The sequence below is a fragment of the Hyla sarda genome, chromosome 3 (assembly GCF_029499605.1).
Source record: "Hyla sarda isolate aHylSar1 chromosome 3, aHylSar1.hap1, whole genome shotgun sequence".
Classification (NCBI taxonomy): domain Eukaryota; kingdom Metazoa; phylum Chordata; class Amphibia; order Anura; family Hylidae; genus Hyla; species Hyla sarda.
Genome location: NC_079191.1, coordinates 95,795,589 through 95,812,765, shown reverse-complemented (window position 1 = coordinate 95,812,765; position 17,177 = coordinate 95,795,589). Strand labels below are relative to the sequence as shown.

The following is a 17,177-nucleotide window of genomic DNA, read 5'->3' as shown; positions in this document are numbered from 1 at the left end:
CACGGGATGGGGATGAGAGGACATATTACACGAGATGGGGAGGCATAGAGTGCAGGGGAATAAATATCATACTGGGGATGATTTCTATGTGTGAAGGGGGGGGACTACTGAATGACACATGCTGGGAGTTGTAGTCCCTGTTATGTGTGTGTATGCCAGTGTTTCCCAACCAGGGAATGCTGGGAGTAGTAGTTTTGCAACATCAGTAGGCACCCTGTTTGGGAAACACTGGTGTATGAACTACAACTCCCAGGAGACTACTGACTAGCCCACCTGATTCTACCCGGCCCTCGGATTCTTCTCGCCCCCCCCCCCCCCCCCAGAAGGACGGCTCTGCTCAGCTTAATTAAGGTAATGCACCCTCTCCCAGCTATCACCCTCCCGTAGGCTTGCATTGAGGGGCAGAGACGTGACAGCACACGGGGACGGAGGCGTGACGTCACATGCCGCCGTCCCGGTGGTCGCCTGTAATCAGACCCGGAGCGAACACACTCCGGGGACTGATTACAAACGGGGTGCCGCGTGCATGATCCCGGGGGTCCTCAGCGGCGGGACTCCCGCGATCAGGCATCTTATCCCCTACCCTTTGGATAGGGGAAAATATGTCTAAGCACCGGAGAACCCCTTTAATACTCCAATTGATGTTAATGTTAGGGCCTCTCGGTTCTGGTTCATAGCGGGACCCTCTTTATAACGTACATATGTCCTAAAAGAGCACATGGGAATGAGTATTCTACATGAGGCACTTCTTAAATGTTCCTAATAGTGAATTATCAGTCACAAAAAACACAAACAGAGGAAAAATGCTGAATAGTTTTCCTTTGAGAGGTTCTAATCATTGTGGCACGATAGATGCAAAGACTTTTCCTACGAATGGTTGTTACTGTCTGTTTCTAATCACTTCTATTACATTTACATATTGGCCCTCATTTACTTAGAAAATCGGGTTGTAAGTCTATCTTGCTTTCTTACCCGACTGCTTTTTTCCCCTGGTATTTATTATTATGTCGCATCCTGTTTGTCGCACGTGGGTTTTGTTGGTTTTGGTTTCCAACTCCTCTGAGTTGTAGGGAAAAAATCCACAAGAATTCAATAAATTCGGGTTGGAAACCTTTATAAATACATGGGAAAGCTCAGAAATGTCGGGTTACGCCCCTTTTTCGGGATTGGGAGAATCCACATCGGGTTCGTTGGGAACAAATGTTGCATTGTGTCGCAGACTGGCACACGATGTCTGCGACATGTTGCAGACAAAGATGCGTTAAAAAAAACCAACAAAAGAAGTCGGGTTTAGAATAGTAAATGAGGGCCATTAGCTACCCTTATGACTATGAGAGGGGGACACATACAAAATGCTGTTCTGAAGTGATTTATTGTTTTTGGCTTATGTGCACCAAATGTATCAACCCACTTGATAGTATGATAAAAGTGTCGCATATAAGCAAAACCAAAGCAAAAATAAATGACTTCAAAGCTCACTTTCCAAAGACAACAATGATACCTGTCCCTCTATATGTCCTTCTTGTTTTGAATGCAGGGTTTAGCTGAGCACAAGCCTTCTCTCTTCTTCATCACTCATGGAGAATCGTCCAGTGGAGTGGTACAGCCATTAGATGGCATTGGAGACCTGTGTCACCGGTACGTGCAGTTAAAATAAAGTCTATTAGCTCTTTTGGCTAAAATAAATATATACGAAGAGAGACATCAGTACTATATATTGGCCCCAGAATGAAATATTTGTCTTCTGCTCCATACACAGATATAACTGCCTCCTCCTGGTAGACTCTGTGGCATCTCTAGGAGGTGCTCCAATCTACATGGACAAACAAGGTAAGATGTTTATCAAACATGTCTACTGAGTAATTATTACTTTTAATTGCTCAGTTGTAAACTACACTGCTTTGCAAATGTATGCACTCCATTGGTGTTTTTCCTGCTTTATTGAATTACAACTTGGAATTAAAAGGGCTTTTGGGGGGTTTGTATGATCTTAATTACACATCACGCCTACAACTTTCACTTTGCAAAACATTGTTAATTAATACCCCCAAAACAGAGAACTTTAATGTACGTAAGTATTCTCCCCTTAAAGGGGTACTCCGCCCCTAGACATCTTATCCCCTATCCAAACAATAGGGGATAAGATGTCTGATCGCGGGGGTCATGCCACTGGGGCTCTCCCTGCTGCACCCAGCATTCGTTTAGAGTGTCGGGTGCAGCGCCGGAGGCGTCACGGCCACGCCTCCTCAATGCAAGTCTATGGGACGGGGTGTGACGGCCATCCTGCCCCCTCCATTAGACTTTCATTGAGGGGGGCGTGACCGTGACGTCATGAAGTTCGCTCCGTGCACCAGATGTCTGGGGTGCCATAGCCGAGGGCCGCCACTGGGGACCCCCATGTTCAGACATTGTATCGTAAGATGTCTAGGGGAGGAGTACCCCTTTAAGGTCAGTATTTTGTGGAGCCACCGTTTACTGCAATTACAGATACAAGTCTCTTGGGGCATGTATTGCCTTAGCACATCTAAACACTGAGATATTTGTCCAGTCTTCAATGTACAACTGTGCCAACTCCATGATACATGGAAGTGTTGGTGTACAACAGTCCCCTAGTCATGTAATACGTTCTCCGTTGTAATGAGGTTTGGGCTTTGACTAGGCCATTACAAAACATTTCTAGGTTTTCCCTTAAACCCTTCAGTGTAGTTTTAGTACTATGTATAGAGTCAATCAGTGTCCTGCTGGAATGTGAACCTCCATCACAGTCTCAAATCTCTGGAAGACGGAAACAAGTTTTCGTCGAGAGTTTCCCTGTATTTACTGCCATGCCATCTTCTTTCTGTTGCCAGTGGTCACTGTATCACATGTGCTAGATTTATCAGGTGATAATTCATTAATCCGGTGCAGTTTTGTGCAATGCCCAAGTTTTGTACAGTAGTAGTACATCTGAGCCAATGTGTGTATTAGCTCTGTACTGTGACATCACTTTGTGCCTTATGCGTGCACTGTGTCATCATTATGTACATTACTTTTGTACTATAAGATCAGTATTTGCACTATTTCACAACTGTGGAATCACTGTAGGGTTCCTGGGTTATCTCTGTACTGTAACATGACTATGTGCGTTATTCTTGTACCATAACACCACTAGGTGAATTATCCTTGTACTGTGACATCACTGTGTGCATTAACCTTACTGCGGCCTGACTGTGCATTATTCTTGCACTGTAACATCACTATGTTAATTATTGTTATACAGTGATCCCTCAACTTACAATGGCCTCAACATACAATAGTTTCAACATACAATGGTCTTTTCTGGGCCATTGTAACTTGAAACCAGACTCAACATACAATGTACAGACAGTCCAGATCTGTGAAACGTGTCAATGGCTGGAAGAACTGACCAATCAGAATGGGCATTTCACTGGTAAAACCCCTGTATTACTGAAGTGCATGCACTGAATTCCTGTCTGGTAGCGCCCCCTACAGTACAGGGAGGTATTACATGTTCTGTACACTTTACCTGTACCAGGGTTAGCTGCTCCTTTGGACACCAGGTGAGGGCGTCTCCATGTTACTTTTTGAGGACATTGCGTACACTGTACAGGACCCCGAAAAAGCTCCTGTCCTCTACACAGACCAGTGTTTCCCAAGCAGGGCACCCCCAGTTGTTGCAAAACTACAACTCCCAGCATGCCCGGACAGCCTTTGGCTGTCCGGGCATGCTGGGAGTTGTAGTTTTACAACAGCTGTAGGCTCCCTGCTGTGGAAACACTGACATAGACAGTGATTTACAGCTCCCAGCAGATCTTTCTTACTTTTATATGTAAGGAATTTCTTTATCTATATTAGTTATCTAGTTATTTTTCCTTAATCCTCTCTTTTTCCTATTTTTGGATGACATTTTTGTGCCTTTAGAACCAATTACCAGGTTTCCATAGAGTTCTGGTCTCAACATACAATGGTTTCAACATACAATGGTCGTCCCAGAACCAATTAATATTGTAACTTGAGGGACCACTGTACTGTGACATCACTGTATCCACTAACCATACTGTGACATCATTATGTGCATTATTCTTGTACTGTTACATCACTATGGGGATTGTGCTTGCATCTTGGCATCACTGTTTGCATTATCCATACTGTGACATCATCATAATAAGCTTCTATATTCTCAACTAGCTTGCAGCTGAAGTTGGTCATATGGGAGTAAGGACCTATTCCAGATCCATAATTACTTTTCCATTTCCATCTGCAGAATGGGGCAGATAGGTTTATGTACTTTGTAGCGTACTTGATGTAAAGATGTAATGGAAGCTGGTTTATTGCTCATAGAGTGCCACCCAATGGATAGACAGCATTATTACACAAGAAAACAGCAATTATTCAAAATATACAGTAATTTACAGACAACACATGTAATTGGTTGCTGTGAACTGTGAACTAGAACTTAAATATCAGTGCCAACCCAATGCACATCTGTCTTTTATTATTATTAATATTATTTATTATCATTATTGTGTCCCTGATAGGAATTGACATCCTATATTCTGGTTCTCAGAAAGTATTAAATGCTCCTCCAGGAACTGCTCCCATCTCATTCAATGAAGCTGCAAGGTATGATTAAAAATAATTATCAGCACCTATAGATCAAAGGCAGATCCCCCAGGGCTGCAGATATCTATTAAGTACATTTACATTTAAGCCCCAGTGGGCAACCTCCATGAATAGGTTATCATACAAATAAAATGTGCAGAGGATGGAGTTTGTGCCCAGACAGAGGAATAGATATATATAGAATGTATGTATTAAATCAGGGGTCTCAAACTCCAGGCCCACGGAACAAAATTTTGCGGCCCGGGCGCCGAGCAGGTGATTTCTTCAGGCATTTAGTCCTGCTTCGGGCAAGCAGCGCTAAATGCCAGGAGACTTCAAACATGTCGGCACACACTGCTACTGTACCTATATCTCCCTGCTGCTGCCTATAACGAGCCCTCCTGGAGGGATGCGCGCGATTGGTGACATCATTGCATCCGCAGCGCAGGACGCCGGGACGCTGATGTCCTGCCCGGCGCATGTGATGACGTCACCTAACACGCGCTTCCCCGCAAAGAAGGCTCGTTTTAGGCTGCAGCAGGGAGATGTAAGTACTGTAGCTGTGAAACTTAACTTGCCTAATTACTTGCCTAATAAGGGAGGACCTACTTATCACCAGGGGCTAACCTATCTTCTTAGGGGGTATAATTGTTTAAATAGGAGCCCTACCTGCCGGCGGTAATATCTATATGGGGGGCCTGTACACCTATTATCATCAGGTAGGGCTCCCTAGTAGGTAGACAGGCCCCCAGATAGATATTACCACCATCAGTGATGGGGATCATATCTATCTAGGGCCTGTCTACCTACTGGAGAGCCCTACCTGATGGGGGTCATATCTATCTAGGGCCTGTCTACCTACTGGGGAGCCCTACCTGATGGGGGTCATATCTATCTAGGGCCTGTCTACCTACTGGGGAGCCCTACCTGATGGGGGTCATATCTATCTAGGGCCTGTCTACCTACTGGGGAGCCCTACCTGATGGGGGTCATATCTATCTGGGGGCCTGTGTACCTACTGGGGAGCCCTACCATATGGGGGTCATATCTATATGGGGGCCTGTGCACCTACTGGGGAGCCCTACCAGATGGGGGTCATATCTATATGGGGGCCTGTATACCTACTGGGAAGCCCTACCAGATGGGGGTCATATCTATATGAGGGCCTGTGTACCTACTGGGGAGCCCTACCTGATGGGGGTCATATCTATCTGGGGGCCTGTATACCTACTGGGGAGCCCTACCAGATGGGGGTCATATCTATATGGGGGCCTGTGTACCTACTGGGGAGCCCTACCAGATGGGGGTCATTTCTATATGGGGGCCTGTGTACCTACTGGGGAGCCCTACCTGATGGGGGTCATATCTGTGGGCCTGTCTGGGGGCATGATGGGGCCATTATATGTTAGGGGCGCATGATGGGGGCATTATATGTGAGGGGCGCATGCGGCCCAGCCTCACCCAATCTCTACCTCCAGTGGCCCCCAGATCATTTGAGTTTGACACCCCTGTATTAAATCCAGTAGAGTGTTAGAAAACTAAGCAACAAACATAATGTTCATCACACATGAAAGTATATTTACATAAAACCGGATGTAAATATAGTATATAAAAAATATTGCCCTAATAGGCAGGTATTGCTGCAAACAGAATAGATATCATATAACAAAAAAATGTACCAACCTGGTAGAGTTGTAGTAATAGGTCACAAGGCACGAGCCTCTACTGTAAACCTCAATGTGTTTTGCCCACAGCTTCTTCCAGGGGTATGTTTTAAAATAAGTGGAGGGGTATTTTTATGCACACAGTAGGACTGCCTACTGATAATTCATTTTATTTAATTATTATTATTATTATTATATATTTTTTTAAAGCTGTGAATATTATCATTTAAAAACAAGATATACTGACATTACTGTTCCCCTTTGCTGTTCTGGGTCCTTGCCAGTCTGACTTCCTTGTCCCACTTGACAATTCCTTTCATGCAGACTTATAGTTTAGGCGAGGTCCATGATTTCACAGGGATGAATTTGTATTCCAATTTATTTGTTATTTATGCAAATCTTTAATACAATAATTGTTTATTGCAAATAACATCTTTACATAAAATGCTTCACACAGACTACAGCATAATATGAACAGGATTTTTTAGCTCATTTGTATATTATTACTTTAAAGGTTTTCTAGCAATTTGACAGAGGTATTGACTTGTTTTCTTGCATAGCAAGAAGATTTTCAGCCGAAAGACAAAACCACCATCTCTGTATGTGGATCTGACCTGGCTTTCAAACTACTGGGGCTGTGATGGAAAAGCAAGAATGTAAGTTACAACCTGAGCGTATATGTGGAAGTAAGGCTGGCATGGGCAACTAACAATATTGCCAGGGCCAATACAATGACAATAAAACACATCTTATTAGATAAACATTCCAAAACCATAAATTGAATAACAACATAATAAGACAATTGAATAACAATATCAATAACAGTAAACAATCTCTTTATTGTCAATAAATGACATGACATTTTTTAGTTTTTTAATGGATATTCCCCTGTAGTAAAAGTTAAATTAAAGGGGTTATCCAGGAAAAAAAAATTTAAATATATATCAACTGGTTCCAGAAAGTTAAACAGATTTGTAAATGTCTTCTATTATAAAATCTTAATCCTTTCAGTACTTATGAGCTGCTGAAGTTGAGTTGTTCTTTTCGGTCTAAGTGTTCTCTGATGACACCTGTCTAGGGAACTGTCCTGAGTAGAAGCAAATCCCCATAGCAAACCTCTTCTACTCTGTGCAGTTCCTGAGACAAGCAGAGATGTCAGCAGAGAGCACTGTTGCCAGACAGAAAAGAACAATTCAACTTCAGCAGCTGATAATTATTGGAAGGATTAAGATTTTTTAATAGAAGTCATTTACAAATCTGTTTAACTTCCTTTAGCCAGTTGATAAAAATAAAAAAGATTTCCCTGGAATACCCCTGCTTGCGTATTGCAAAATGTGTGCACAAGAAACTCATAAAGGTACAACTATGTAAAATACAAAAACTGCTAGAACATAGTTGATCAAAAAAAGAATAATCTGCTGGCTATCTGAAGAAATACAGCACTCAAATGTTGCTACCCTTCACTGTTGTAACCTATAAACTATTAAGGGTTAAATCACACACTTTGATATGTTCACACACTGCTTTCTTGCAGCATTTATTGGCGTTCTTTGGTAAAAATGATTGAAGAATATATTTATGTGATTTGGCAAATATTTTGTGTGCAGCAGGCATTGCCAAAATGAAACGGAGCTAGGACCGCACAGACATGTGCTGTCACCATTAATGACAATGGATTTCCAAGCAGCATGCACAGTGCAGCAGGATCCCATTGAAGACAATGGGCAGCTGCTGCATCAGAATCAAATTCCATAGTGGACAAAGGGCCTAAGGCCATGTACCGTTTGCTCCAGGAGGTCTCCCGGTGCTTATATCAAATGTAACCATAGGCCCCCATTTACTAGAAAGAAGGCAAACAAGTGTTGTGGCCACCATACATTAGGATTGTATTTTATGCAGTATAAAATAGCATGTTTTGTAACATGGTGCCTGTGGGCGATGGACACCACTAAATGGCGCCCATATATGTCTGTGCTTTCATAACCTAGTAAAATGCTTTTGTCCTTTGGTGCCAAGTGTTAAAGAGGGGTCTCCAAGCCCCTCAAATGCAGAGGGCTGGAACGCCACCTCATTTACCCTTTTATCCTGCTTAAAGGGGTACTCCGCCTCCAGACATCTTATCCCCTATCCAAAGGATAGGGGATAAGATGTCAGATCGCCGCGGTCCCACTGCTGGGGAGCCCCGGGATCCCCGCTGCGGCACCGCACTATCATTACTGCACAGAGCGAGTTCGCTCTGCACATAATGACGGGCAATACAGGGGCCGGAGCATCGTTACGTCACGGCTCCGCCCCTTGTGATGTCACAGCACGCCCCCTCAATACATGTCTATGGGAGGGGGTGTGGCGGTCATCACGCCCCCTGCCATAGACTTGCATTAAGGGGACGGGCCATGTTGTCACGAGTAGTGTTGCTTGCGAATATTCGCAATTCGAAATTTATTCGCGAATTCGCGAATATAGCACTATATATTCGTAATTACGAATATTCGTTTTTTTTCTTCTTCACAGTACACATCACAGTGATCAGCCCTCTCTACTTCCAGCTTGTGTGGTGTAAAGAAGGCTCTAATACTACTATGTGAGACTGGCGTGAAAATTTTTGCTTATGCAAATTTTTGTATATGCTAATTTTCGCATATGTTAATTTTCGCATACACGAATTTTCGCATATGCGAAAATAAAACGAGAATATTACGAATATGCGAATTTAGCGAATATATGACGAATATTCATCCATATATTTGCGAATATTCGCGAATTCGAATATGGCCTATGCTGCTCAACATAAGTCACGAGGGGCGGAGCCATGACATCACGCTGCTCCATCCCCTGTATCGCCCGCCATTACGCACAGAGCGAACTCGCTCTGTACAGTAATGATAGCGCGGTGCCGCAGCGGGGATCCCGGGGCTACCCAGCAGCGGGACCCCGGCGATCTGACATCCTTTGGATAGGGGATAAGATGTCTGGGGGCGGAGTACCCCTTTAATTGACAGCTGGAACCCAAGCCTTGTTTCCTAATGTTGTTTCTTTTTTTGTGCATACAAATTGTGCGCAGGTGCCAGATTTGGAATAAGGGCTCAGCTTCCAGCTGACTGTCAATCAAGCAGGAATAGGGAAAGGGAGAAGAGCAAGGGGGCATTTAAGCCCTTAGCACTTTAGGGGCTTGGGGACACCTCTTTGACGCTTGGCACCAGTGAATAAAGCATTTTTCTAAGTTTTGGATGCACCGACAGATATATGAAAGGTGCCATGTGTCTTCTTTTCCTAACAGCTTACAGTGTCAGCAGTTTGTAACAGGAATTGCAGCTGACAGATTCCCTTTAACACAAATTGTGAATTATTGCAATTGATAACAAAAATGTATAGTATATGAATTTTACACACTGCCATTTTTTAGATACCATCATACAGGACCAGTGAACAACTTCTACTGTCTGAGAGAGGGGCTGGCAATTCTGGCTGAGCAGGTGATATAAAAAATTCAAAAATAATGCTACATGATCGGCTGTATAACCATACCACAGCAGATACTACAAGATGCCCCTTACTAACATGGGGCATCCGGTCATATTCCCAGTATATTTGACCCAGTGCCCAGGATCCCTGGACAAGAGACACTTTTAACAGAATCTGGGTGCTCGGAATATACATCTCAGAATCCACCTTTTCATTTTATTTTTTGTATTGCTGCCATTTGCGCGAGGGCCAAGGAATGGCCTGGCAGGGGACTTTGTGATTCTCACATCATTTTCAGGTTTTAGCATTAAATGTCCCCATTAAGTTCAATTACACTAAGAACACTTTAACAGTTCAAAGGGAAACTGAGGCTACGACCGTTTCATGCGTCATAGGCTACGACCGTTTCATGCGTAACGAAGCACTTCTTCCAGCCATGGAGGCCGGAAGAAGAGTGTCATTACACATGAAATGGTCATAGCCTCTGAGCGCCCTGAGAATGTCTGTCCTCGCCATGTCACAGCTCTGAAGTAAGGAGATCCCACAGTCTTGTTTATGCACAAGGCATAAACATGACATTATTCTTTCATTATAGCCTATGCTGCACTATACTGTATAAGCCATAAACATTATATTTTTCTTAGTGCTTTTTTAATCATCAAACAAAGCAGAAAACATAAGATGCTGAGGATTAGCTGCTGCATCGCAATCTCTTTCATCTTTCTGAGAGAGGAAATGGATTGAATCCTGACGCCTTTGCATGTAAATTTATGCCTATTTTCAGGGTCTAGAGCGCTCTTGGGAAATTCACCGTGAGAATGCTCTGAGATTTCACAAAGGATTAGAAGAGCTAGGACTCAAACTCTTTGTGAAGGATCCAGTAAGTAATACCATGCAACTTTTTACCTATCTGTATTTGATCTGTAATGTCTTCTCTGACCTCTGCTTGTACTGTCAGAATATATATGTATGCCTGCACTTTTTTGTAATTTATTTATTTTTTTACATTTTTATCTCAAGTTTTCTAAAGTTTATTTTGGCAATATACCACAAACAAGTCAGTAGAGTAACTACATACATCAACCTAAACTAAAATTCCTCACAGAATACTATAAAGCTAGATATGCACTGAAATTTTTGATTGAAAATAACTTTATTTGCAATCAATCGTCAATCACATATACAATAAATAATACATTCACCATACATAGCATGACTGCACAATATATAGCACAGGTTCCCTACACTATACATCATACTACATGCTACACTAACATTCCTGCATACATTTTAAAAACATAAAAAAAACAGTATCTACAATATCAAACAACAAAGCATAGGGGACCGCGATAGGGGGATAGGGAGGGAAGATCACAGGCCCGAAACTTTACTGAAAGACAAAGACACACAAAAGGGAGAACAGCGAATGGGAGGGGTTTTAATCTTCTTCTTCATTGATGTTCGGATCGTCCATGATGGAATCATTTCTGAGCAGGTTGCGAACAGACATCCTCTCCGAGTTTATAATGAGGCAGTTCTTGGCAAACCATAAAGTGTCCTTATAACAGATCATAATTCATAAGGCGACTAACATTGTGCCACTGTACAGAGCACTGGTTTTTGAGACCTCATTTGGAGTATTGTGCGCAGTACTAGAGATACTGGGGGAGATTTATCAAAACCTGTCCAGAGTAAAAGTTGCTGAATTACCCATAGCAAACAATCAGATTGCTACTTTCATTTTTCACAGGCCTCTTTAAAAATGAAAGAAGCGATCTGCTTGGTTGCTATGGGCAACTCAGCAACTTTTCCTCTGGACAGGTTTTGATAAATCTCGCCCTGTATCTACAGAAGGATATTGGAGAGAGTTCAGAGAAGAGCTACTAAACTAGTACATGGATTTCAGGATAAAACGTATCAGAAAAGGTTAACCTGTTGGGGACGGAGGGCGTACCTATACGCCCTTTGCCCACTCCCTTTCTATAACGCGTCATAGCGGGTCGGGGCCAGCCTCTAACAATGGCTGGGACCCGTGGCTAATAGCGCACGGCACTAATAGTGGTGGCGCGCGCTATTAACCCTTTAGACACGACATTCACAGTTGAACGCCACGTCTAAAGTGAAAGTAAGACATTGCAAGTTAGCTCAGGGGGCTGTTTGGGATTGCCACGATGAAATGGCGGCATCCCCAACAGCTTACAGGACAGCAGGAGGGTCCCTACCTTCCTCCTCGCTGTCTGATCGCCGAATGACTCCTCAGTGCCTGAGATCCAGGCATGAGCAGTCAAGCGGCAGAATCATTGATCAATGGTTTCCTATGAGAAACCATTGATCAATGTAAAAGATCAGTGTGTGCAGTGTTATAGCCCCCTATGGGAGCTATAACATTGCAAAAAAAAGAGTGAAAATAAAAAGTGAATAAAGATCATTTAACCCCTTCCCTAATAAAAGTTTGAATCACCCCCCTTTTCCCATAAAAAAAATGTGTAAATAAAAATAAACATATGTGGTATCGCCGCGTGTGGAAATATCTGAATTAAAAAAATATATTGTTAATTAAACCGCACGTTCAATGGCGTACGCACAAAAAAAATTCCAAAGTCCAAAATAGCGTATTTCTGATCACTTTTTATATAATGAAAAAATAAATGAAAGGTGATCAAAAAGTCTGATCAATACATAAATGGTACCACTAAAAACTTCAGATCGCGGCGCATGAGCCCTCATACCACCCTATACGTGGAAAAATAAAAAAGTTATAGGGGTCAGAAAATGACAATTTTAAACATATACATTTTCCTGCATGTAGTTATGATTTTTTCCAGAAGTACAACAAAATCAAACCTATATAAAAAGGGTATCATTTTAATTGAATGGACCTACAGAATAAAGATAAGGTGTCATTATTACCGAAAAATGTACTTCGTCGAAACGAAAGCTCCCAAAAGTTAAAAAATTTCATTTTTTCTTCAATTTTGTCGCACAATGATTTTTTTTTTCCGATTCGCTGTCGATTTTTGGGTAAAATGACTGATGTCATTACAAAGTAGAATTGATGGCGCAAAAAATAAACCATCATATGGATTTTTAGGTGCAAAATTAAAAGGGTTATGATTTTTAAAAGGTAAGGAGGAAAAAACCAAAGTGCAAAAATGGGAAAACCCTCCGTCCCCAAGGTGTTAAAGGACCTTAACATGTATAGCTTGGAAGAAAGACAAGATGGAGGGGATATGGTAGAAACTTTATATATATAAAGGGAATCAAAACGGTAAGGTTAGTTTTCCACATAGGGTTCTTTCTGGCATTATTTTGGAAAAGTGCCGCTGCAGGAATGGATTCAAAAGGAATCAGACATATAAAGGAAGGACTTATTCTTTCTACTGGATCCACTTCTGGCTTTGGCTCAAAAACTGCAGTGTCAGTATTCCAAAGATTGCCAGAAACAAACCTGTTTAGAAACTTAGCCTGAAGGATGAGAGTATATTTAAAATAAGAACCTTAAAGGGGTACTCCAGTGGAAAAACATTTTTTTTTCTTTTTTAAATCAACTGGTGCCAGAAAGTTAAATATATTTGTAAATTACTTCTATTAAAAAATCTTAATCCTTCCAGTACTTATTAGCTGCTGAATGCTACAGGAAATTCCTTTCTTTTTGGAACACTGATGACATCACGACCACAGTGCTCTCTGCTGACATCTCTGTTCATTTTAGCAACCGTGCATAGCAGATGTATGCTAAGGGCAGCATGGTGGCTTAGTGGTTAGCACTGCTGCCTTGCAGTACTGGGGCCTTGGGTTCAAATCCCACTAAGGAAAACAATAAATAAAGACTTATTATTATTATTTAACGTCAGCAGAGAGCAGTGTGTTCGTGATGTCATCAGAGAGCATTCCAAAAAGAAAAGAATTTCCTCTGTAGTATTCAGCAGCTAATAAATACGGGAAGGATTAAGATTTTTTAATAGAAGTAATTTACAAATATGTTTAATTCTCTGGCACCAGTTGATTTAAAAAATAAAATAAAAATGTTTTTAACATGAATAGCATGGAAGAAAGACAAGACAGAGGGGATATGATAGACTTTTATATACATAAAGGGAATCAACATGGTAAAGAAGGAGAGGATATTTAAAAGAAGAAAAACTACCACAAGAGGACATAGTTTTATATTAGAGGGGAAAGGTTTATGCAGTAATATCAGGAAGTATTACAGTATTACTTTACTGAGAGAGTAGTGGATGCATGGAATAGCCGTCCTGCAGAAGTGGTTGCTGCAAATACAGTGAAGGAGTTGCATGCATGTGATATATAAGGCTATCCTTCATATTCTACAGAGTCTACAATGTGCAAGAATGGATGTATCTAATAGCAATAAAGTGCAAACAAACTAATACCACTGGGTATTAGGGGGGGGGGGGTTGTGATGGAGAATCATTTATTTTGGTTAATTGATAGTTTTTTGCATTATTTTATCAGTGGGCGGTCAATGAGGCTTAAATGCCACTTTATGGATGATGCCATTATTCATGTCATGTCACATAGCTGTGACAGTGTTAACAATTCCTTTAGTGACAAGCTGGCAGTGACATCTACAGTTCCATGTTTATGCCAGAAAAAGGAAATTGGTGTTATATTACCCAACAGTTTAACTTACTCATTGTTTGCTAAGCGACTTTTCCTTTAGTTGACACCATATACCAAGCTTAAACATGCCCCAAACTGACCAGTTTGAGCACCATTCCTTGTAAAAATAAATAGTATTTCCCGCTCTAATAAGCACAAAGTGTGTCAATATTAACAATGTATTCATTGCAGGCTTTACGGCTCCCCACTGTGACAACAATCTGCGTGCCCGAGGGATATGACTGGAAAGAAATCACCACGTATATAATGAAGAATCACAGCATAGAGATCACCGGGGGGCTGGGACCCTCTACGGGAAAGGTACTACAATAAATTACATTGAAGATTTTTGAATACCTTTGGGAAAAAAATCGTATCCTCTCATGGAGCTCATAGTCCTATTGCACCGTACTTCCAGGATCAGGGTCAGCATGTGTAATTTCCTGTTCAGCCAATCAGTGGCTGAGGCGGGACATCAACGTGACCACTGATTGGCTGAGCTGGACAATAATAAAATTAAAAAGGCCATACAAACGATCACTGAAGCCTGCAATTGATTGAGCTCCATGAAGGCTCTATAAAGGAGTGCCAATCAATCAGAACAGTACTTATAGTTATAGGGACTAGTGTTGCTCGCGAATATTCGCAATTCGAATATTATTCGCGAATATCGCATATTCGCGAATTTCGCGAATATAGCGCTATATATTTGTAATTACGAATATTCGTTTTTTGTTTTTTCACAGTACACATCACAGTGATCACCCCTCTCTGCTTCCAGCTTGTGTGGTGTAAAGAAGGCTCTAATACTACTGTGTGAGACTGGCGGGCGAAGTTTCGCATATGCGAACATTTGCGAATTATCACATATGTAAATTTTCGCATACGCGAATGTTTCGCATTTGCGAAAATAAAATGCGAATATTTCAAATATGCGAATATTTGCGAATATATGACTAATATTCGTCCATATATTCGCGAATATTCGCGAATTCGAATATGGCCTATGCCGCTCAACACTAATAGGGACCTGCCTGGCACGTATAAATGACAGAAGAACAGTTTGCATGCCACAATGTGCATCTACTGAATAACCTTATTCTGCTTCCAGCAAGAACAAAGAACAAACAGGAGTCGCACTCACCATCCAGGACTTTATTTTCTTCCGGTCATTGGCAAGATGTTACAGGCAGGGGAGCGGGTTGGAGGACGGGGACCCAGAACAAGCTGTTTCGTGCGGGGATGCGCACTTCCTCTAGCCGGGTCCCCATCCTCCATCCCGCTCCCCTGCCTGTAACATCTTGCCAATGACCGGAAGAAAATAAAGTCCTGGATGGTGAGTGCGGCTCCTGTTTGTTCTTTCTTTATGCCTTCTGCTCAAGCTTCGCACCTCCGCTACAGGCTATCCGTCAGTCCAGCTCCGCCTTGTGTGTCGCTGCATGTCTTACTACGTTGGCGTCTTGTCCTCTCTTGGCTCACTTATTCTGCTTCCACATTGCAGGTTCTTCGGGTTGGACTCATGGGCTACAACTCAACTAAAACAAATGTAGATCGTGCTTTGAATGCTCTGCGTGATGCTCTGCAGCACTGTCCTAAAAACAAAATGTAAAAGCTCTATACTGTACAGCCGACAATAATATTTACTGCATCACTTGAGCATCAAGATTTTTCCCCTTTTTCATAATGCAACTATGTCTAATGGTGCCTTATACATAACATATCTGTGATCGTTCCTATCAAATGTACTTTAATAAACACCTTTACACTTGTGACCATCGTCTTTATTCCCAGAGTTCGAAACGTGCAAGAATAGCATATGGGCCCTTTGGCAGCGCCTAACAAAAGCGCTGTCAAACTGATGAAGTCCTGATAGACCCCATTGTTAGTCATGTGGTCCATCGGGCATTGGCAGTACAGTGGTCCCTCAAGTTACAATATTAATTGGTTCCAGGACGACCATTGTATGTTGAAACCATTGTAGGTTGAGATCAGAACTCTATGGAAACCTGGTAATCAGTTCTAAAGGCACCAAAATGTCATCCAAAAATAGGAAAAAGTGAGGATTAAAGAAAATAAGTAGATAATTAATACAGATAAAGCAAATCCTTACATATAAAAGTAAGAAAGATCTGCTGGGAGCTGTAAATCACTGTCTATGTCAGTGTTTCCCAAGCAGGGAGCCTCCAGCTGTTGCAAAACTACAACTCCCAGCATACCCGGACAGCCAAAGGCTGTCCGGGCATGCTTGGAGTTGTAGTTTTGCAACAGCAGGAGACACTCTGATTGGGAAACACTGATGTAGAGGGTTGAATAATTTACCAGGACAAGAGGTAAACACTGGACAGGAGCTTCTTCGATGTCCTGTACAGTACACGCAATGTCCTAAAAGAGTAACATGGAGCCGCACCTACCTGGTGTCCAAAGGAGCAAGTAACCCTGGTACAGGTGAAGTGTACAGAACATGTAATACCTCCCTGTACTGTAGGGGGCGCTACCAGACACCAGTCAGTGCATGCACTTCAATAACACAGGTGTTTTACCAGTAAATTGCCCATTCTGATCAGTTCTTCCAGCCATTGACACGTTTCACAGATCTGGACTGTCCCCATCATTGTATGTTGAGTCTGGTTTCAACTTACAATGGTCCAGAAAAGACCATTGTATGTTGAAACTATTGTATGTTGAGGCCATTGTAAGTTGAGGGATCACTGTACTATTTATATGCGGGGACTGTATCGGGGCTTCTGTTGTAAATATGTAATGACATAGATGAGAACAGAGTCGCGGTATGCATTCTGATAAAGTCCCCATCAGTTCCAGCATCAT

General features: G+C 42.1%; 1 protein-coding gene across 2 annotated transcripts in view; it reads left to right on the top strand.

Moving 5' to 3' along the window:
* The window catches only part of AGXT (alanine--glyoxylate aminotransferase), a 36,770-nt gene extending 20,649 nt beyond the window's left edge, over nt 1-16,121 (top strand). For both annotated transcript variants that reach the window (XM_056564689.1, XM_056564690.1), the window contains exons 4-11: nt 1,538-1,638; nt 1,760-1,830; nt 4,539-4,623; nt 6,827-6,922; nt 9,670-9,739; nt 10,513-10,608; nt 14,544-14,672; nt 15,853-16,121. In XM_056564689.1, coding sequence (XP_056420664.1) covers nt 1,538-1,638; nt 1,760-1,830; nt 4,539-4,623; nt 6,827-6,922; nt 9,670-9,739; nt 10,513-10,608; nt 14,544-14,672; nt 15,853-15,960 — 756 coding nt within the window. In that variant the 3' untranslated portion in view covers nt 15,961-16,121. The remainder of the gene's footprint in view (nt 1-1,537; nt 1,639-1,759; nt 1,831-4,538; nt 4,624-6,826; nt 6,923-9,669; nt 9,740-10,512; nt 10,609-14,543; nt 14,673-15,852) is intronic.
* The last annotated feature ends 1,056 nt before the right edge of the window (nt 16,122-17,177 follow it).